Genomic DNA, 21,708 nt, shown 5'->3' with positions numbered 1-21,708 from the left:
AGCCTTGGAAATTTTGTGTTCTTCTAGGTCAGCTATAAAAATGCTACATAAGATCCTTCTAACAGTGTATCAGAACTCCATTCTCCACATTTCTCCAGCCAGAGACATGCCCATTTATGCAGCTGTTGATTTCCTTTCTCTAAGTCCCTTCATGTTTCACAAAATAACCCTTAAGTTCTAACCCTGATTCCTGTAAGTCCATCTCATCCCACTGAAACACATTTTAGCCTTTGGTTTGAAATATTTTCAGATGTTTTTGAAAAATCAGAGTGAATCATATCCCCAGGCCAACTTATCCTAAATCAATACATTAGCTGGCATGATTTCCTTATTTTCAGATCACAAAGCTGTGTCCTTGGTTGGTTATTCTTGTTTACTGTGCCTAGCAACGCTACCCTTCATCATAAACCCCACTTCCTTGGGAAGCAGAGTGGAGTGCACTGGCATAAGTTGGGCCCCTTAGTGTGTCCGGAATTGGTGGGTTCTTGGTCTCACTGACTTCAAGAATGAAGCCGCGGACCCTCGCGGTGAGTGTTACAGCTCTTAAGGTGGCGCGTCTGGAGTTGTTCGTTCCTTCCGATGTTCAGATGTGTTCGGAGTTTCTTCCTTCTGGTGGATTCATGGTCTCGCTGGCTCAGGAGTGAAGCTGCAGACCTTCGCGGTGAGTGTTACCTCTCTTAAGGCGGCGTGTCTGGAGTTGTTCGTTCCTCCCGGTGGGCTCATGGTCTCGCTGGCTCAGGAGTGAAGCTGTAGACCTTCGCGGTGAGTGTTACAGCTCATAAAAGCAGTGTGGACCCAAAGAGTGAGCAGTAGCAAGATTTACTGCAAAGAGCGAAAGAACAAAGCTTCCACGGTGTGGAAGGGAACCCAAGCGGGTTGCCACTGCTGGCTCGGGCAACCTGCTTTTATTCTCTTATCCGGCCCCACCCACGTCCTGCTGATTGGTGGAGCCGAGTGGTCTGTTCTGACAGGGCACTGATTGGTGCGTTTGCCATCCCTGAGCTAGACATAAAAGTTCTCCACGTCCCCATCAGATCAGTTAGGTACAGAGTATCGACACAAAGGTTCTCCAAGGCCCCACCAGAGCAGCTAGATACAGAGTGTCGATTGGTGCATTCACAGACCCTGAGCTAGACACAGGGTGCTGATTGGTGTATTTACAATCCCTGAGCTAGACATAAAGGTTCTCCACATCCCCACCAGACTCAGGAGCCCAGCTGGCTTCACCCAGTGGATCCTGCACCGGGGCTGCAGGTGGAGCTGCCTGCCAGTCGTGCGCCATGTGCTCGCACTCTTCAGCCCTTGGGTGGTCGATGGGACTGGGCGCCGTGGAGCAGGGGGTGGCGCTCGTCGGGGAGGCTCGGGCCGCACAGGAGCCCATGGAGAGGGTGGGAGGCTCAGGCATGGCGGGCTGCAGGTCCTGAGTCCTGCCCCGTGGGAAGGCAGCTAAGGCCCAGGGAGAAATCGAGCGCAGTGCCCCTGGGCTGGCACTGCTGGGGGACCCAGTACACCCTCTGCAGCCGCTGGCCCGGGTGCTAAGTCCCTCATTGCCCGGGGCCGGCAGGGCAGGCCGGCTGCTCTGGGGCGGGGCGTGCGGGGGGCGCCAAGCCCACGCCCACCCGGAACTCCAGCTGGCCCGCAAGCGCCGCACGCAGCCCCGGTTCCCGCTCGCACCTCTCCCTCCACACCTCCCTGCAAGCTGAGGGAGTGGGCTCCGGCCTTGGCCAGCCCGGAAAGGGGCTCCCACAGTGCAGGGGTGGGCTGAAGGGCTCCTCAAGTGCCACCAAAGTGGGAGTCCAGGCAGAGGAGGCGCTGAGAGGGAGCAAGGGCCGTGAGGACTGCCAGCATGCTGTCACCTCTCATTAGGAGTCCTGTTTCTGCACAGCAGTCATTTGTAATCCTCCAGGTCACTGGCACAGCCGCCATCTCTAATGGCAGACAGAGTTTTGCCAATAGCTGTTTGGTTTTCATTTTTGAGGGTCTCACGTAGGTGTCATATATTGACTGCACACTTCCTGGGAGTAAAGCACAGTTTGGTCCAGCACCTCTAATATTCCCGGCTCAGGGCCTGCTTTAGGAGAGGGAACCTCTTTTATCTCCTCTCTAGGAGAGAGCTAGCAAGACCATCAGTCATCTGTCAGGTCCCCCAACTCAATAGGAAGCAGGGCAATGTAGCAGTTAATTTGTGGCTTCTGAAGCTAGCTGCCGAAGATTCAAATCCCATCCCTTGCTAGTGTGGCATTGCTCAAGCTATCCCTTCTGTCAAATGGGGGTAATAATGATTCATCTCCCATAAGGTCCTTATAAGGATAAGGCAAATTGGTTTGCATAAAGCATTTATTTACAGCAGTACTTGCAACAAAGTAAGTGCTATATAAGTATGAGCCATTTTTATTACCATAAGCGAAGCTTTCTACATTGGTTGACTTGACAAACTTCTGGCAAACTTTTTTTTCTCTTTGGAAACCATTCAGCAGGCACTGTTTACATCCTTTCGCTGCCATATCTCTAGCTTTCACCAAATCTGCCACATATTCCTGCCTTCTGTTGGCCTCACTTGGATTCTCCTACATGCTTCCAGTTAGCCAGCCAGAGGATTTTCCTGTCTCTGGGAATCTTGTGGAAAATCTTGCATTTTGGGGCACCCTCTCCTTCAGTTATAGTGATATACCTTAAAAGTTTTACATTTACAAATGTCTATTTTCACACTCTCATTCTAAAGTAGAATTGATGATGACCTTTTCTCCCAGTTCAGCCCCATAAAAACTCATTTTCCCCTCTTTTCTTTTCCTCCCAGCTCCTAGACTTCCTTTGGAGGAGTGGCCTAGGTGGTGAGGCCCAGGGCTGAGTAACTGATATTCCCAGGAGTTCCCTGAAGAAGGCAGGGCCAGAGGGAGAGCTGGGAAGGTGGTGACATTACAGACATGTTATGGATGAGGCAACAGCATTATACAAGGCTGAGGCGGAGAGCCCAACAGGCCAGGGCCACGTCGTGGTGGGGCAGGGTCTGATTCACATTGAGGCAGAGGTGAGTCTCCTTCCTTCTCCTTCTGATGGGTTGGTGGAGTTACAAGCCAGGGAAGGAAGGAAGGGGTCCCAGATCCAGACTTGCTCTGTCTGAAATCCAGGGCTACCCCCAGGGACTGGGTCAGCCACCTGGGGAATGGGAAAGGGAGTCTGAGCTCAAACATGGTGTAGTGAAAAGGACACCGGACCATCACTCCAAAGTCTGGTCCTGTCCTGGTCCACTTCTAAGACAGTTTCCCTCTTGTTGCCCAAGCTGGAGAGCAACGGCACGATCTCAGCTCGCTGCAACCTCCACCTCCTGGGTTCAATTCTTCTGCCTCAGCCTCCTGAGTAGCTGGGATTACAGGCGATGCGCCACCATGCCCGGCTATTTTTTTTTTTTTTTTTGTATTTTTAATAGAGACAGGGTTTCTCCATGTTGGTCAGGCTGGTCTCGAACTCCCGACCTCAGGTGATCCACCTGCCTCGACCTCCCAAACTGCTGGGATTACAGGCGTGAGCCACCGTGCCCGGCCTGTCCTGGCCCACTTCTAACTAGTTATGTATGCTTGGGTGAGTCACGCCCTCCTCTGTCAGTTTTCCTTAATGAGGGGATTGACTCGTTTAGCAACTTTCAAGTGTTTTCTCCCACTGAAGAGCAAGCTGGACCAATATGTTCTGCAGCTAAAATCAAACAAGGGTCTCTCCCTAGACCCTTGTAAAATAACAGCAATAATAATTAATGTACAGAAGTTTCACAATGTAAGTTCTCCCCCCATAAATATCTCCAAATCAGTGGTACGTGCTACCCTGTATATTAGAATATAACACAAATGGAGTCTGAGTCTGAAAACAACTCGTATCTAATACATTTAAGATTAAGCGATATATATGCTATTCTGCAGTAAGGAATGTGGCTTTCAGATGTTTTTCCACCTGAAGAATTCTGAGAGACACGGGGTCAGGTGGACACCAAGGCTCTTGCAGTGTGAAGTCTGATTCCTCCCTGGGTTTTCAGGGAACTACGGATGCAGGCGGAAGGACACAGCTTCCAGGAGTTGGGGCGGTCACGTTCCCGCTGACTTTAACTTTCCTGGTGACACAGGGAATGCGGCCGCATTCCCCAAACTCAAGCACTGATCTGAAGAAGCCTCTGTGATCCACCTCGAAGAACGCCTTTCTGTACCGGTCCTGCACACCTACAGCTCACTCTCACAAGGACCCCACCTTGGAGCAAACGGACAGACGCTTCCCACCAGCTGGGCTGAGCTGGCTGCAGAGGGGAGCAGGCACTTGAAGTTCTATCACTCCGCCCCTGCCTCACAGGCCCCTTTTGACCTTTGGGTGGTGGAGTGAGAATAAGAAGGCACCCTACCCTACATCCTGGAACCCCCAAACGCTCTCTCTGACTAGCCACCTGAGACTGCCCCGCTCTGCCTTCCCACACTCTGGGGTGCGGCAGCGCTAGCCCTTAGCCCTGTGGGTCAACAGCGGCCTTGGAACCACATGGAGGCGGCAGGGAGATCATGACTCAGCCGCTGGGGTCTGAAAATTCTTCTCCTCCATCCCACCCTGCCACGTGGAGGAGATGCGGCTCACTGCTTCTCCAGACTGGAAGTGGGGAGGGGGTGGGGGAAGCAGGCTCTCGGTTACTCTCGGTGATCCGAGGAGGACAGGGAGGGCTGGCTCTCCTGGGCGGGAGGTAAGGCACTGGCAGGGGGAGGACGAGGACGGCAGGTGCTTTTCTGCAAACTGGGGACATTTCAGTCCTGCTACATGGATCCGTGGAAGGAGGGCTTCCACCTCAACCAACCCCTTAGATCCAGGGCGAGGAACTGTGGGCTTGGTGACAGGGACAGCTGTGGCCACCATCCATTTTCTTCTGTGAGGCTGTTTTTGTCAGTTTTTCCTCCTTGGGTCTCTCAGCAGGTGGGTTCGTGCCTGTGCTCCAGTGATGGGAAGCAAACCCACCTCACCACAGCTACTGCCTGTGAGAATATAACCAGGGTAATGGGATGTTGGTGGGTACTGAAGGGGGTGGGTGGGAGCTGTGGGCCGATTATTTATCGTGAGTAGGCAGGAGAGGGAGACCCCACTGGGCTCTGGACACGGGGGACCTGCAGTGGGGGGAGGTGCAGGTGTCTCTGTCCCTGAGGAATGGATGCATTTCTCCTGCCTCTTCCGTCAACATCAGTCAGCAGCCACTTATGCAGTGGTGGGGGCATCTCTGGGCAAGGCCCTGCCTCCAGCCTCTGCCCTCTGCCCCCACTTGGGTTTCTTTGTCAAACAAACAGCAACTCCTCATGGCTGAGGTCTCAAGGGACCGGGGAAAGGCCTGCAGGAAAGGGGTTAGGTTGGACAGGAGAGAGAATGGGCTGGGTGGACAGGGGAGGTGGCAGAGGAGGGGCTGAACCCCAGATGGGGTGAGGAGGGCTGCTGAGTAGCTGCCAGCCCCGGGCCTGGCACGTGGCCCTGGAGGAGCAGCTCCACCCAGGCACCGCCACAGGCTGTCCTAGTCAGGAGATCTCATTGCCAAACACTTCGAGCACAAGAGGCGTGAGCTTCATGCTGCACTCAGGCTGGAAGGAGAGGCAGCGGTACTGCTTGGAGTGCTCCTCATTGAGGCTGCGCAGGTCGGCTAGCTTCTGGATCATTTTGGCATAGAGCAGGTGGCTGCCCGGGGGCGGGTGGCGGCAGCGGATGTAGGTCTGCAGTGTGTTGGACAGGCGGTCCTGGATGGCCTCAATCAGCGCGGCATCCTGCACCCCAGGACGATCTGTGGGCGTGGGGATAGAGGAGAAGGCACAGGAGCTCTGAGCTGGGCCCCTCACTGCTCAATCCCACCACCCCCCACCCACACAGACACTCAATGGCAGCACCCCCTAGGCCACCCCTCTATGACTGCTGACCGGTGACACCACTGCCCGGCCCCAAAGCCCTCCAGTGACTTCTCCGTGCATTTAGGATCCAGTCCCAGGTTCTTCCATGGGCCCACCTGGCCCTGTCCCTGCCTGGCCTTGCTCCCTGCCCATGCTCTGTCCACCCCTCAGCGTCCCAATGCGCCGTGCTGTCTGGCCACCAGCCTTCACATCTGTGCTCCCTCTGCTTGCAACTCTGCTCTGCTATCTTTGCCAGACTCTTACTGATCCTTTGGATAACAGCTTAAAAGGTCTTCCTCCAAAAGGCCATTCCTGGCAACACTCTACCTCTGTGGCCCAGACCACGTCAGCTTCCCTCCTATTCTACCCTTCTGTAGTATCACTTACTTTATTTTTGAAACCCTAACCTTGTTAGGAATTAGTAATTAAATAACATTTGTTTAATGTTTCCTCCTAAGCTTCATGGGAGAGGAGCCTGTGTCCTGTTTACTGCTGAACCCCAGTACATAGCATAGTGCCCGGTACCTAATAGGTGCTCAATAAATTGTTGCTAAGTGGATGAATGAATGAGGGAAGGCTGGCTGGGCAGGGGTAGAGGAGCCCACCTCCATTCCTTGAGCCTCCAGTCCAGGAAAGCATCCTGGGCAGAGGCCACTAGCTTGTTGCCTAAACACAGCACAGGCTGAGGCAAGGCCGCCCCTCTTTGGACCTCATCACTGACATCATGTCCCCAAGGTCACAATAACTTCCTCTTCGGTCTTTTCTCCCTCTTCTCACTTCTGACCAGCAGAAGAGTTCAAGGGTCACAGCACACTGCCTCCAAAATCAATCAGGTAAACTATATAGGCAGAACCATCTCTCAGGCTCCAAGGTTTTATACCCTGCCTGCAAGAAACCTCAAGTAACAGGAATGTTGAGCCCAGTTCACATAAGAGCAGAGCTGCGTATTGGGAACGTGCAGGCCCATCTATGGCCCGAGGAACCCTGCTGATCTAGTTCCTCAGAGTCCCCCCTACGAATCGCCTGCAAACTCTGCAAGGCAGAGCCAAGGGCAATGAGGGGCACCTCAGCATCCACACACCACAGGGCCTCTGCAAACCAGCAAAGTCAGTACTTCCTTCTCCGCCTCTCCTTTTGCTACACCTCCCTTAGGTTGCCCAGCTGGCCCTCAGCAGGGCTTTGTCCTTCATACTTCCCGCTCCCCAGCTCCCTGAGCTCCTCCCTGCCTGGCCCCATACCTGGGGAGACGATGCAGATGGCCATGAGCAGCACATGCTCCTCCTCATGCAAGTTCAGCTTCTTCAGTCCCACCTGGAACTTGATGAGGGGCTCAATCAGCTCCAGGCTGTGTCCGGCTGTGAGAGACAATGGCCAGGTACCGTGGGCAGAGCTGAGGAGCTGCCCACCCACCTCCAACCCCATGGGTCCGACCCTCGCCCTTCTCTCCCTGTTGGTGCCTAACTCCCTCCCATGTATCTGATTGGAGCCCAAACCCCAGGAGGGGTGGAGCCAGCGTCTGGGAGCTGGAAAAGTTGGAGGTGGAGTCCAGGCAGACCTTTGGTCACGTCACTGACGCGGTACTTGTAGTCTTGGTTGCCACAGGTCCAGGACATGTCGTCCATGGTGAAGGACTCATTGGAGCGCAACATGATGACCTCAATGGCACTTGACTTCAGCAGTACGATCTGGTCCTCAGAGGTGAGGTCTCTGCAGGGGAGGGAGGGAGGGAGGTCAGGTTACCAGTCAACGCCTTCAAGCCACACAAATCAGTTTAGTGTTTTGACAGGTATACACCTGCTGGGCACCAACATGCACCCTGGGTCTTTCATCAAGGAGCTTGCAGCCTGGCTAGAAGGGACAAGAGTGTTCCTTGAGAGAGAACGGTTCAACACTGTGATCATGTGCCAAGGCCAGAAGTGAAGTAGCTCAGTTACTAAGACAAGAAAAACTCAGAGACCAAGCAGCCGGAGCTATGGGGCACAGGAAACGGAGCCCAGGCATGAATATGGCGGTCTGCAAAAGGTAGGGCCACGGTATCTTCAACAACACCCAAGTTTTCTCCTCCTCTCCCTCCTCCTGTCCTCCAGTCCTTCTCAGTAGTAAATTCAGCCAATTCTGTCTCCAGGATGTCTCTCCAGCCCACGATCTTATTCCCACTCCTACCAGGAGTGCTCTGGCTCAGAGCTCCAGCGTCTTTTCCAATAGCCTCTTACGGGAATCCCAGACTTGTTTCTCTCCAGTCTCTCATTCATCTTTCTTACCACTGCTGCAGGTCAATGTCCTCCTGTGCTCAGAAATCCTCACTGACTCTCAAACACCCTAGGATCAGGCCCACACTCCCTAACTTGGCTCCAACCTCTCATTCCAACTCCCTTTCCCATGGTAAACTCCACCAACCTTCCATTCTAGCAGCATCATGCCACTCCACATTCAGATGCTGTGTGTTCTCACTGTGCCTTTTTTTTTTTCTTTTTTTTCTTGAGACAGGATCTCGCTCTGTTGCTGAGGCTGGAGTGCAGTGTTATGATCATAGCATGCGATAGCCTCAAACTCCTGAGCTCAAGTGAGCCTCCCACCTCAGCCTTCCGAATAGCTAAGACTACGAGCATGCGCCACCATGCTCAGCTAATTTTCTTTTATTAGTATTTTTAGAGACAGTGTCCTGTTCTGTCACACAAGCTGGAGTGCAACAGAATGATTATGGCTCACTGCAGCCTGAAACTCCTGGGCTCGGGCAATTCTCCTGCCTCAGCCTCCTAAGTAGCTGGGACTACAGGTGCACACCACCACACCTAGCTAATTTTTTTTTTTTTTTTGAGATGGAGTCTCACTTTGTCACCCAGGCTGGAGTGCAGTGGCATGATCTCGGCTCACCACAAGCTCCACCTCCCAGGTTCACGCCATTCTCCTGCCTCAGCCTCCTGAGTAGCTGGGACTACAGGTGACCGCCACCACGCCCGGCTAATTTTTTTTTGTATTTTTAGTAGAGACGAGGTTTCACAGTGTTAGCCAGGATGGTCTCGATCTCCTGACCTTGTGATCTGCCTGCCTCAGCCTCCCAAAGTGCTGGGATTACAGGTGTACACCTAGCTAATTTTTAAATTTTTTTGTAGAGATGGTGTCTCACTATGTGGCCCAGGCTGGTCTCAAATTCCTGGCCTCAAGTGATCCTCCCATCTTGGCCTCTCAAAGCATTGGGGTTACAGGTGTGAGCCATTGCACCCAGCCATCACCACGCCTTTGAGCATACTACAGCTCCAGCCAGGAATCCCCTTCTCATTCTCTATTTTGTTTTTCTGGTCCTGAATCCACTGTGTTTTCCCTTGGAGCCCCGCACCTTCTGACTCTTCAGCACAGTTAGGCCATGTCGCTGTGATGCATTGAACATTGCTGGTGCTTTCATTTGCCCTTCTCCTCCAGTTCTGCTCTTTTCATGCTTGTTTTCTACTCCTGTTTTTTTTTTTTTTTTTTTTTTTTTTTTTTTTTTTTGAGACAGAGTCTTGCTCTGTTGCCCAGGCTGGAGTGCAGTGGTGAGATCTTGGCTCACTGCAACCTCCACCTCCCAGGTTCAAGCAATTCTCCTACCTCAGCCTCCTGAGTAGCTGAGATTATAGGCACCCGCCACCACACCCAGCTAATTTTTGTATTTTTAGTAGAGACGGGGTTTCGCCATGTTGGCCAGGCTGGTCTCGAACTCCTGACCTCAGATGATCTGCCCACCTCAGCCTCCCAAGGAGCTGGGATTACGGCGTGAGCCACTGCGCCCGGCCACTTGTTTTCTACTCTTGTTTGTAAGTTACTTGGGGGCCGGCACCTCTTCTTAACACCTTACTGTTGCCCACACACTGACCATTGAGCCCTCAGCACAAGAGGATCAATAGAGATGCGCTGATGATTTGAGAGGCCAGCGATTAGTTCCACTATTCTGAATCACGAATGGGCTTGTCTGAACAATGGCGAGGAAAAGGCAGGGCTCACAAATCATCTTGCTTCTGGCTTTTACTCCCTTTCTCTTCCTGACTGTCTACTTCCTCCTGGATATCCTGTAGATAGGCTGTCATCCCCTCGATGGCTGCATGTTTATATATAAAGACGGGAAGCTGATATTAACTGATGAGAGTGTTGTATCAATGGGTGATAGATGGTGGGGAATGAGAAGCCTTGCATGATCAGGATGGCCAGCAAAGGATCTGTATTGAAAAAACTCACAAAGTGCTAGAGTTGGAGCGCCCCTCTTAGGAACTCTTAGAGATGGCTCCTATATAACCTTTGCAGGACTCTCCTAGGGTCAGGGAGCTTAGGGCCTCTGGACACAGCCATGGGGTTGTTTTTTTTTTTTTTTTTTGAGACGGAGTCTCGCTCTGTCGCCCAGGTGGAGTGCAGTGCGCAATCTCGGCTCACTGCAAGCTCTGCCTCCCGGTTCACGCCATTCTCCTGCCTCAGCCTCCCGGTAGCTGGACTATAGCCGCCCCCACCCCGGCTAATTTTTTTTATATTTTAGTAGAGACGGGTTTCACCGTTTTAGCCAGATGGTCTCGATCTCCTGACCTTGTGATCCACCCGCCTCGCCTCCCAAAGTGCTGGGATTACAGGCGTGAGCCAATGCGCCCGGCCCAGCCATGGGGTTGTTAGCGCCGAGATTAATGACCTCTTCTATTGAGCTACAACCTACGTGATGGTACACTCATTTGTGGTTTACAGTTTTGTACTCAATAAACCCAGAACCAGACTTCTCCACTAGCCATGGGACTTCCTTTGAACCATAGCTAATGGAGGTTTTTAAAAAGGAAAACTACCATGTCCTCCTTCAGATAGTCTAAAGACACAATATCTAAACATCTCACCATCCTTGTCACTTTTCTCTAGATGCTCAATCCACATTTAAAAAACAAAAATGAACACCATCCCCATTTTTGTTTTGACTCATTATACAAGTAAAACATACTCATTATCAAATCTTTGGAAAATACATAAAAATGTAAAAACAAATTAAATTTGCTCATAACCACACTTCACATTTTGGGGTATTTTCTTCCTATCTTTTTTTCTTATTTATTTAATTTTTTTTTGAGACAGAGTCTTGCTCTGTCACCCAGGCTGGAGTGCAGTGGCGCAATCTTGGCTCACTGCAACCTCTCCCTCCTGGGTTCAAGCAATTCTCCTGTCTCAGCCTGCGGAGGAGTTGGGACTACAGGCATGTGCCACCACACCCGGCTAATTTTTGTATTTTTAGTAGAGATGGGGTTTCGCCATGTTGGCCAGGCTGCTCTTGAACTCCTGACCTCAAGTGAGTTCTGCCCACCCTAGGTGTCCCAAAGTTCTGGGATTATAGGTGTGAGCCACCATGCTTGGCACCTTCCTGTCTTTTTTCTATGCAGATATATATATACCCACAAATACACATAGAGAGAGGGAGTATATATTTAACATACTGGAGCTTATACTAATTCTTTATCCTACTTCCTATATCACTCAAAATTATTTAGCCCAGTTCTTAGAGGGTCGCATGATGTTACATCGTAACAGTATACTCTAAGTTATTGAGCCAGTCTTCCATTTATCTATTTTTGAACATTTTGATTGCTTCCAATTTTTGCTATCATAGGTAATTCTGGGAGGAATATCTTTATACATAGCCTTTTGTTCAGTGCCCCACTCAAACAGATGGCCAGCAGTGAACACACCTTCCATGGATGCGGGCCAGAGAGACTTCAGTGGGGTCACTGCTTTTGTGATCCACACATCCTGCTGCTAGGAACACAAACCCAAAACGACCCCAAATGACTGCCCACAGCCTGGAAATACAGGGCCTTTCTAAATACAGCTCACAGCCAGGACCAGGGATGGTGGCGGGGTGCGAGTAGAGGCGGAGTTACAGGGGAAGCCATAAGAGAGCTTGTTCCACGATGATAGGCATCAGCACAGCTCCGTTCCCCCTCCCTCACCTGTGTGACATTTACACCCTCCTCTGTCTTCACGCCTGCAGCCGCTTCTGGGCACCCCAGATGTGCCTGGAATGTGTTGCTGTTTCATCTTTCCCACCGCAACAGGCAGAGCCTGGCCCCTCCCCTCCCACATTCCCACGGTACCTCCGGCAGGCTTGTAGCAGGGCTCTTATCTCCTTGCAGCAATTGTTTACATGTCTATCTCTTTCATCAGACACCAAATCCCTGGATGCCAGGGACTGTCTTCTCAACAACTTTTGTCCCTCACAGTTTATGTAAGAAAGCTATTTGTTGGATGGATGAAGAAATGAATGTGGAGAAAGGCCACAGCACGAAGGAAGCATGATAACCCCCAGGGCTCTTCCCTAGGTATGGAAATGGCAATGAAGGTGAAGGCATTTAGCAGAAGAGGGCAGGGCTGCAGCTTATGTGGCCTGGTCTCTCATGTACTTTACTTGTCAGTGAAGCCTGGGGGTCCTAAGTCCTCGGATCTAAGGCTGCTCTTGGCCATTTAGATGCTGCTGCTGACACCACCTCCTCCATGCGTTTCATTTGCAGTGCCAGCAGGGAGGGAGATTGGTGGGGTGAGACTGAGAGGCTAAGGGAGGAGAGGTGGGAGGAGAGAGCGGGCCAAGGCCACGCTGTAGCACAGTTCACACCCAGAACAGCCCATCCAGCCCCACCCCACGTTGGTCTCATGCCCACACTGGAGACTCATCCTGTGCCCCCGCACACCCACACAGAAGTCTCATCCTGCCTTCCCCACACCCTCCGCCCCTGCCTGCAGGCAGCAAGATCAAAGCCACCAGGGACACAGCCACTGTTCTTCTATGTCTTGGAACAATAGAACCCCTAAGTGTGGAAAGCAGCAGAACAAGAGAGCTACTGGGCTGGCCCACCCTGGGCCCAGTTGGAGCCTAGGTTTGGGCTCCAGTCCAGGCTCAGCATCACCTCTGTCCAGTCACAGAGTGTCCATACCAGTGTCCCTGCAAGCTCTCTTGGCAAGGCCTGCTCCATTTTCATTGGCATACCTTCTGCTCTGGGACTTCTCAAGTCACACTGAAGTCAGAGAGGCCAACCCTAGCATGTTCAGGATCAGTTTCACCCATTTTGCCTCAGTGGCTGGGCAGCTCCTGTACCTGCCCATATGTACCTCACTTTAGCCATGAGTTGCAAGGACAGACTAGGGGACAGAGGGGAACATGATGAAAGGAAGAGGGCAGACTTCAACTTAACCTCGGGAAGAGAAACTGAGAGTAGTGCTATTTGTGTCAGGATACATGTGGGAGGACAAGGGATAGGGGCCTTGAGCATGGGAGAAATTGGAGGCTGGGGTTCCTTAGTGAAGGGGGCAGCACTGGAGTAATCTGATTTAATGAGTAACTTTCTTTTTAGGACAGCTTTCCCGTGTGTGCAATCTCAGCCACCACTGGAATCACTGAACCTGGAATCACTGTATCTGGAAAGGGCCGTGGGGGCCCTCTGTCCTACTCTGCACTAGAGCAGGGAAAGATGAAGCCTGTGTAGACGAGGACTGCTGCCTGACGTGAGGATGGAAGCCGAGTGCTTCCGTGTTTTTTCCCTAGCCGTTTACACAAAACAAGACTTTGGAATATGTGGAGTTTGCAAACAGTAACGTGAAGCGTGGAGGAGGGAGCTGGGACTTGTGCTCTACGGAATGTGTTGTCAGTTCCAAGGAAAGGCTCTGAGGGTAAACCCCGGGCTCAGTGCAATGCTGGGCTCACACGAGATCTGTCGCTTGCTCCTGCCTGCCTGCCTGCCAGAGGGGCCCTCGCTCCTATCACTACAACCAAAATGTGCAGTGCAGTAGGAGTGTCTCAGCATTGTCTGCCAGTTTTCTCTTCTTCACCATTTTCACATTAATTCCAGGAGAAGAGCATCGAAAAATTTCTGGTATTTGGGTTGGTGAGAGGCATAAAATAACACAGAGCCAGTTTTCTCAGGGCAGAAACAAACTGGAAAGCTCTGGGTTTAGCTCTGTGAATGACCATCATTTTACTGGCAAGGCAGTAATTTAGGCAATAACTCATGGCTTTTCTACACAGCTAAGAGGGCCATACACCGATATATGGCAACTCATAATCTGTTTCCATCCAGAGCCGGCAATGTTAACTATTTTCCAGCTCCCCGTATTCCAGCACTGAATCTGAGCATTAGTATCTAGGAAGCATTTTGCCCCTTCTGCCAGAAATACAGCTATTGCTGCTACTTGAAATGACAATAACATTGCTTGAGATTGATTTACTTCTCTTTCTCAACCATATTGTTTATGTATTTTATGGCAATATACCAAATGAACTTTGGGGAAGAATGAAGATACAAATATACATAAATATAGCCATCTCCCAACACATCTATTACATGTGTCAATACTGTATTGTTTTAAGAATATTGGCCGGCGGTGGCTCACGCCTGTAATCTCAGCACTTTGGGAGGCCAAGACGGGCGGATCATGAGGTCAGGAGATCGAGACCATCCTGGCTAACATGGTGAAACCCTGTCTCTACTAAAAATACAAAAAAATTAGCCTGGCGTAGTGGCGGGCGCCTGTCGTCCCAGCTACTCAGGAGGCTGAGGCAGAAGAATGGCATGAACCCAGAAGGCGGAGCTTGCAGTGAGCCGAGATTGCGCCACTGCACTCCAGCCTGGGCAACACAGCGAGACTCTGTCTCAAAAAAAAAAAAAAAAATATTGGCCGGGCGTGGTGGTTCACGCCTGTAATCCCAGCACTTTGGGAAGCTGAGGCCGGCAGATCACCTGAGGTCAGGAGTTCAAGACCAGCCTGGCCAAGATGGTGAAACCCCATCTCTACTACTAAAAATACAAAACTAGCCAGGCGTGGTGGTGCGTGCCTGTAATTTCAGCTACTCAGGAGGCTGAGGCAGGAGAATTGCTTGAACCCAGGAGGCAGAGGTTGCAGTAAGTTGAGATCGTGTCATTGTACTCTGGCCTGGACAATGAGAGGGAAACTCTGTCTCAAAAAAAAATTAAAAAAATTAGCCAGGCATGGTGGTATGCTCCTGTAGTTCCAGCCACTTGGGAGGCTGAGGCAGGAGAATTGCTTGAACTCGGAAGGCAGAGGTTGCAGTGAGCCGAGATCGTGCCATTGCCCTCCAGCCTGGGTGAAAAGAGCGAAACTCCATCTCAAAAAAGAAAAAAAAAGGAATATTAACACTGCATGAGTATTTAAATATAAGTATTATATACGCTATTAGTGTTAAAACAATAAAACATAGGAATAAATGAATGAAATTTATATGAATGAATTGATAAAGGAGGATCCCTTCTCCAGTAGAACTCCTTATACTTATCTATTTTGGCAAAAATGTATCAGTATGGTTAGGAAATGGTCTTCATATTTTTCTTTTTTGAGACAGGGTCTTGCTCTGTTGCCCAGGCTGGAGTGCAGTGGCACAATCATGGATCACTGCAGCCTTGACCTCCTGGGCTCAAGTGATCCTCCTGCCTTAGCCTCCCTAGTAGGTGGGACTACAGGCATGTGCTACCACGCCTGGCTAATTTATAATTTTTTTTTTTTGTAGAGAAGAGGTCTCACCATGTTGCTCAGGCTGGTCTGGAACTCCTGGGCTGAAGCAATCCTCCTACCTCAGCCTGTCAAAGTGTTGGGATTATAGGCATGTGCCACTGTGCCCAGCCAGGAAATGGTCTTTAAATGTATCTTTTGGTGAAGGATGCCAGGGTCATATATGCCAGGAAACCTATCTCTCTCCAGGATTCCTAGACTGTTTCACAAGTCTACAGGGCCAAGCCCTTCTCCTCTGTATCACTTCATTCTGCTCTCAGAATTGGGGTGTGGAGGAATCATATCGTTGAATTTAAAGAGATAATATGAGGATTCCAGTCAAGCCAGCTGGAGTGAACACAGAAGTGAGCTGGGAGTTCTAGGCTTGGCTTTGACATGCTGGCTCCAACGCCTGGAAGCGATCCTGGCTGGCCATTGGACCTCTCTGGGTTTCCACACCATCATCCAGAAAGTGCAGGGATGGACTAGCTCTCCAGTGCTGGCTTGCAGAGTAACGCAGGACAGGATGCACTTTCTAAATACAGATTTCTGGGCCTATGCCAGAGATTCTGATTTCTCAGGTCTAGGGTAGGGCCTGAATCTCTATTTTAAAGAAGCAATGGAGGCTGGCTGCCATGGCTCACGCCTGTAATCCCAGCACTTTGGGAGGCTGAGTTGGGTGGATCACTTGAGGTCAGGAGTTTGAGACCAGCCTGGCCAACATGGCGAAACTCCATCTCTACTGAAAATACAAAAATTAGGGCAGGGCGCGATGGCTCACGCCTATAATCCCAGCACTTTGGGAGACCAAGGCGGTTGGATCACGAGGTCAGGTGACCGAGAACAGCCTGGCCAACATGGTGAAACCCTGTCTCTACTAAAAATACAAAAATTAGCTGGGCGTGGTGGTGCGCACCTGTAATCCCAGCTACTTAGGAGGCTGAGGCAGGAGAATCACTTGAACCCAGGAGGTGGAGGTTGCAGTGAGCCGAGATCGCACCACTGCACTCCAGCCTGGGTGACAGAGCGAGACTCTGTCTGGAAAAAAATAAAAAATAAAATAAATAAAATAAATAAATAAATAAGCCGGGCGTGGTGGCTGGTGCCTGTAATCCCAGCTACTTGGGAGGTTGAGGCAGGAGAATCCCTTGAACCTAGGAGGTGGAGGTTGCAGTGAGCCGAGATCGCGCCACTGCACTCCAGCCTGGGTGACACAGCGAGACTCTGTTTAAAAAAATAAAAAATAAAAAGAAGAAGTGGTGGATGAGTGATCTCCAACCTTTCTTGTAGCTCAGTCTAGGACTGACTCTGTTCCCCAGAGATTGCAGAAGTTTCTTACCTGAATCCTGGGATCATCTTAGCAAAGCCAATGACCTTTTGGATGCTGTAACTGACCAGGTCAGCCAGGTGGGGCAGCATGGAGAGCTGGGACAGCTCTAGGGTCACAGAAGGGTCATCTGAATCTTCTTCACTCAGATCCAGATTGGAGAAGCTGGACGAGTCCATCATGTCTGAGGGAGATGAGGGAAGAGAAGGAGCTATTTAAGGATACTTGGACCAGGCCCCCTCCTGCCAGCCCCTGCAAAGACCTGGTGTGCCCTGGCAGCAGAGCCAGCTGGGAATCCCACAGTGACTCCACAGGTCACCTTCAGCCCCAGGCTTCCCTCTGGGACTCTCTCTGCCTCTTTCAGCAGCATAAGGCAGTAAAATCAAAGAGCCAGAGACACTCAGAGCAATGAGACTTCCTCAAGCAGACCGTGTGCTGTTCCTACGGATCTCAATCAGAAAAGAATTTGGGACCCATCAAGCCATGGAAAAAAATGTTCAACCTTGCTAATGATCAAAGAACTGCAGTGTAGAACATCTATACTTTTCACCTACAAACCAGAAACAAAAATGTTTAAATGTTGATGCCAGTATTTATAAACATGCAGGAAATTATGCAATGCCTATAAGGGCTGGGGTGCTAAAGGAGACGCACATTACTGAAGGTACTCTAGAAAGCTATTTGACATTAGTCAAATAATTGTGTGTACTCTTTGACCAGTAATCCCACTTCCTGGAATTCATTGTAAGGGAAAATTTCAGATAAGTGTAAATATTTAGCTACAAGTATACTGTTATCTTATTAAAACGCTGAGAAATAATCCAGATATCCAATGGTAGGGGATTAGGTACATTATTGTATTCCAGAATACTATGCAGCCTTTAAAAATTATATTCTGGATGCGTACTAACTGGTATGGAAAAACAATGCAATATAAAAAAAAGCAAGTCATCAGATTGTATACAGCACAATTTCTTTTCTGAATATGCATATTTTTTTTGTTGTTTTTTTTTTTTAAAAAAAAAGGAAGGAAGGAAAGCATGATGCCTCCCAGACTCTCAGCTGAGCTGGAGGGGACAGGTCCTCCAGGGCCAGAGTGGTCCCCAGAGCTCAGGTGGAAGGTGGACCTCAATGGGACCAACACGTTCTCCTTCCCACTCCAAATTTCACCTTCTGAAGGGCCCAGGATTAAAATATCACTTAAAGGAAGCAGGTCACCTCCACGGAGGGGGCCATGGGCTGAAGCCTGGCTTAGAGGAAAGAGCATGGGCCCGGGAGGCCGATGCTGCACAGCTGGAATCCCAGCTTGGCCTTTTCCCCAGTGTGGACCCTTGGGCAAGTCACCCCCTTCTGTAACAGAGGGGCTGTTGTGAGGACACTGCATGGCGCACAGGGTTTATGTAAGTTTCCATTAGGGAGCCTTCCACCTCCTTCCATCCAGCAGCCCCAGGGCAGGTGTGGTGGACTCCTCGCCCCCGCTCCCTTACTCTATGGGGGACTGAAGTCCTGCTTACCTGGGGAGGTGATACAGTGATCTGAGCAGGAGGAGGAGGAGTCCCCGGAGAAGCTGGGAGTGTGTCTGGAGTTGGGCCTGGAAGGATGGCTCCCTCCACCATCATTCACACGAACTGGAGGCTGGAAGGGAAAGATGGGGTCTCAGACTCACATTTTGGGGTTGCCTTCCTACCTTGGCCCTGATCTCTGATAGAAATGGCTTTGAGGAAGGTCTACGGGAGGGTGAAACCTCCCAGTGCCAGGGGGCAGAGCAGCCTCCGTCCCTACCTTAGTTCTGTTCAGGACGTTCCCTGCCCTCTGTCCCTACTCCCTGGGCCCTGGCTCCACTAGTGCTTCTTCTCTGGACTGGCTCATCCTCCCAGCAGACAGACATACCCGGAACTGGCAGAAGTCGGAGTAGGTGGGGTCGTAGGTCTTATGGTGGGCGTCCAGCAGTATGGCAATGAGGCGCTGCTGCTCCTCAGACAGCTTGGGCCGCAGACTGTCCTTCAAGGCCTCCTCCTCCTTCCGCTTCAGGATCATCTCCCGCTTCCTCTGCACTTCCTCATCTGTCAGGATGACTGTGGGGTGGGAAGGGGAGTCAGGAGGGCCGGCCAGCAGCTCCTCCAGGAAACCTTCCTCCTGCGGTTGGGGGTAAAGGTCCAAGATAGGAGGGGCTTTAACACTTGGGGCTCCCTCGGGGGTCCTCCTACCATGGAGACTCCCACTCCACTGTGTGAAGAAAAATTGGGTTTGCTATGGTGAAAAGGAAGGCACACGCAAGAAGAAGAAAAAGAGGATTTGAGAGGCGGGATGGTCTGGGCTTTAGGGAGTCGGGGTTCTCAAGAACAAGTTGTGGGACCTTGGGCAAACTCTCTGGGCTTTTGTTCTTTTGTTTGTAAAATGAGAGATTTGGACCACATAAGTTCTTCCAAGGTTCCTTTCTTATACCTTCCTCCATAAAGTGTGTGCATGTGTCTGTGTGTGTTCAACATGCAGGTGGGGGAAGTAATAACACCTGCCTCAAAGGATGAACTGATTTGAGAACAGGATGCATGCGTGGCCCAGAGCAGATGCTCACTAAACGTTAGTTCTCTTCTCTCCCCTACCCTGATGTTCCATGATCCTGAAGAAGACATCAGGGCGGAGAGAGGACGCCAGAGTTCTCACGGCCCCAGAAGTGAGATGTGGAGAGGACTCCTCTATGTGGCTGTCTCCACATCCAGGTTTCCAGACATGGGACTGTGGAATATAGAAAGACTAGGCCTCTTTGGTTCTCTGCCCCACCACCCCTCCTCCAGCCTGTACGGCCTTGACATTTCTGTCCATGGAAGTTTTCAAGTCCTCTTGAAGGCCCCAAAGGGTGAGGCCTTGCAGCTCTAATCTTAGAAGTTCTCTCCAGCCACTAATCAGGGTGTGGGGCCATACAGAGCCCCACCACCACCTGCAGGCTTCTGCCTGCCTCCCTGTGCTGGGGCAGCTGTGGGGGTGGAGAGGATGCTGGGAGCAAAGGTGCCTGGCACGGCGGCTGGGCAAACAGACCTCTTGGCTGTGGCTTGCTGAGCGCTGACGGCAGGAGTGGGCACCGGGGCCCTCGGCCTGTAGCTACTTGCTCGGTGCTGCTGCTGCCAGGGCATCTGCCCACAGAACTGGGGAGTTTCACAAGAGCAGAGAAAGGAACCAGAAGCCCAGTGTGGGTGAGTTCCAGGCTTCGAGAAAGGTCCATTGGCCCAGGCCCTCAGGTAGGGGGAGGACGAGAGAAATTGGTGTGGGGTGAGGAAGAGCCTATGCTGGGTGGGAGCGGACAGCCAATGCCACAGGCATGGCAGGAAAGTGAGCGCTACTGCAAGAGATGGCGCTTCCCTCCACAGGGAGCCTGGGAGTAGACCACACCCAGGTGACTGACTCACCTGCCCAGACAGCTGCCAACTCTCCTCCCACAGTGGGTGTCTGCACAGACCCTACCAGGTCAGGCAGGGTGGGAGAGGAAGGGGCAGGGAGCATCCAGGGAAGGCAATGGGGGTAAGCCCTCACTTGGGGAGCCCAAGATTAGGTGTCTTGTCTTTCCTGCTCACCTGGGGACCGGAGTTAGGGAGGCCTGTTTCTGCCAGCCACACCATGGTGTCTACAGGCACGTAGTTCAGCCTGACTGGACTTTGCTAACTTTCCAGTGATTCTGTGATGCCATTCTCCTGCCCAGATACTTTTCCCGGCCCCTACTGCTGACCACGTCCAAACTAAAGTTGGCTTCTTCCTAACTTTCAGACTTCATGTCTTAGTGCTTCTGGACACAGCCTCTGTTCTGGGCACGCTGGCATTGCTGCTGGCCTGGGAACATGACCTGCTCATGCTTGCCCCTGCATTTCCAGTTGTGCTGGGTGCCTGTCCAGCTGGGTCTCCTCTCCCCCAAACCTGTATGAGTTCTACCAGTTCTTCAGTGCCTACATCATAGCCATCTTTTTCCATGAAGCATTTCTTGATTGCCCTGATCTGCACTGAGCCTTGCTTTTTTCTGCTGAGCCTCATTTCCTATGCCTGCTACATATTTAGTCTTTCACACACACATTGACACCCAATTATCTTCTGCTCTGTAAGACTCATGGTTAGCACAGGTTTCAATTCATTACCTATGGAGGGAGCCCAAGAAGTTCAAGGTCTCTTTCTCTAGATTACAAGTTACTTAAGGGCAGGGTCCATGTCTTACGATTCTTTCTTTTCTCTCCTTTCCTTTCCCTCCCTCCCTCCCTCCCTCCCTCCCTCCCTCCCTCCTTTCTTTCTTTCTTTCTTTCTTTCTTTCTTTCTTTCTTTCTTTCTTTCTTTCTTTCTTCTTTCTTTCTTCTTTCTTTCTTTCTTTCTTTCTTTCTTTCTTTCTTTCTTTCTTTCTTCTTTCCTTTCTTTCTTTCTTTCCATTCTTTCTTCCTTTCTTTCACAGAGTCTTGCTCTATTACCCAGGCTGGAGTGCAGTGGTACCATCTCGGCTCACTGCAACCTCCACCTCCCGGGTTCTAAGCGATTCTCCTGCCTCAGGCTACAGAGTACCTGGGCTTATAGGCACACGCCACCATGCCTGGCCAATTTTTTTGTATTTTTAATACAGATGGGGTTTCACCATGTTGGCCAGGCTGGTCTCAAACTCCTGACCTCAGGTGATCTGCCCGCCTCGGCCTCCCAAAGTGCTGGGATTACAGGCGTGAGCTACCATGCCCGGCCTTTGTCTTACAATTCTTGTATTTCCCCCATGAAGGCTAGACCGGAGGGGCTACCTGGCCGTGGTGCCTGCTCAATAGTCTGACACCAAACATCAAATGCATCCACATAGATTACACCAACTGTGTGCAAATCATTTTCCTGGTTCAGGAAAGGCTAATGAGTACTCTAGTGCTGCTTGTCTCATGCAATGTAGTGAATGGCACCTGGCACACCAGAGAGCTGAGAAAGCTGACCTCTTTTATTGAAACAATTGTTATGGAAAGATTTTTGAGACAGAAAACCTTGTAACGGAACACTTTTAAC

The 21,708-nt window shown here is 51.0% G+C and overlaps 1 protein-coding gene across 4 annotated transcripts in view; it reads right to left on the bottom strand.

The window, feature by feature from the left end:
• Window positions 1-2,319: 2,319 nt before the first annotated feature.
• The window catches only part of VDR (vitamin D receptor), a 62,992-nt gene continuing 43,603 nt past the window's right edge, over window positions 2,320-21,708 (bottom strand). For 2 of the 4 annotated variants that reach the window (XM_030816677.1, XM_003252233.4), the window contains 6 exons: window positions 18,592-18,776; window positions 18,216-18,336; window positions 16,714-16,885; window positions 7,441-7,592; window positions 7,124-7,240; window positions 2,320-5,782 (listed from right to left, as the gene is read on the bottom strand). In XM_030816677.1, coding sequence (XP_030672537.1) covers window positions 5,523-5,782; window positions 7,124-7,240; window positions 7,441-7,592; window positions 16,714-16,885; window positions 18,216-18,336; window positions 18,592-18,776 — 1,007 coding nt within the window. In that variant the 3' untranslated portion in view covers window positions 2,320-5,522. The remainder of the gene's footprint in view (window positions 5,783-7,123; window positions 7,241-7,440; window positions 7,593-16,713; window positions 16,886-18,215; window positions 18,337-18,591; window positions 18,777-21,708) is intronic. The other 2 variants (XM_012508605.2, XM_012508606.2) reach the window with 2 other exon arrangements.

Source organism: Nomascus leucogenys, chromosome 8 (assembly GCF_006542625.1).
Source record: "Nomascus leucogenys isolate Asia chromosome 8, Asia_NLE_v1, whole genome shotgun sequence".
NCBI lineage: Eukaryota > Metazoa > Chordata > Mammalia > Primates > Hylobatidae > Nomascus > Nomascus leucogenys.
The sequence above is the reverse complement of the archived record's forward strand: the minus strand, read 5'-3'. Positions and strand labels throughout refer to the sequence as shown.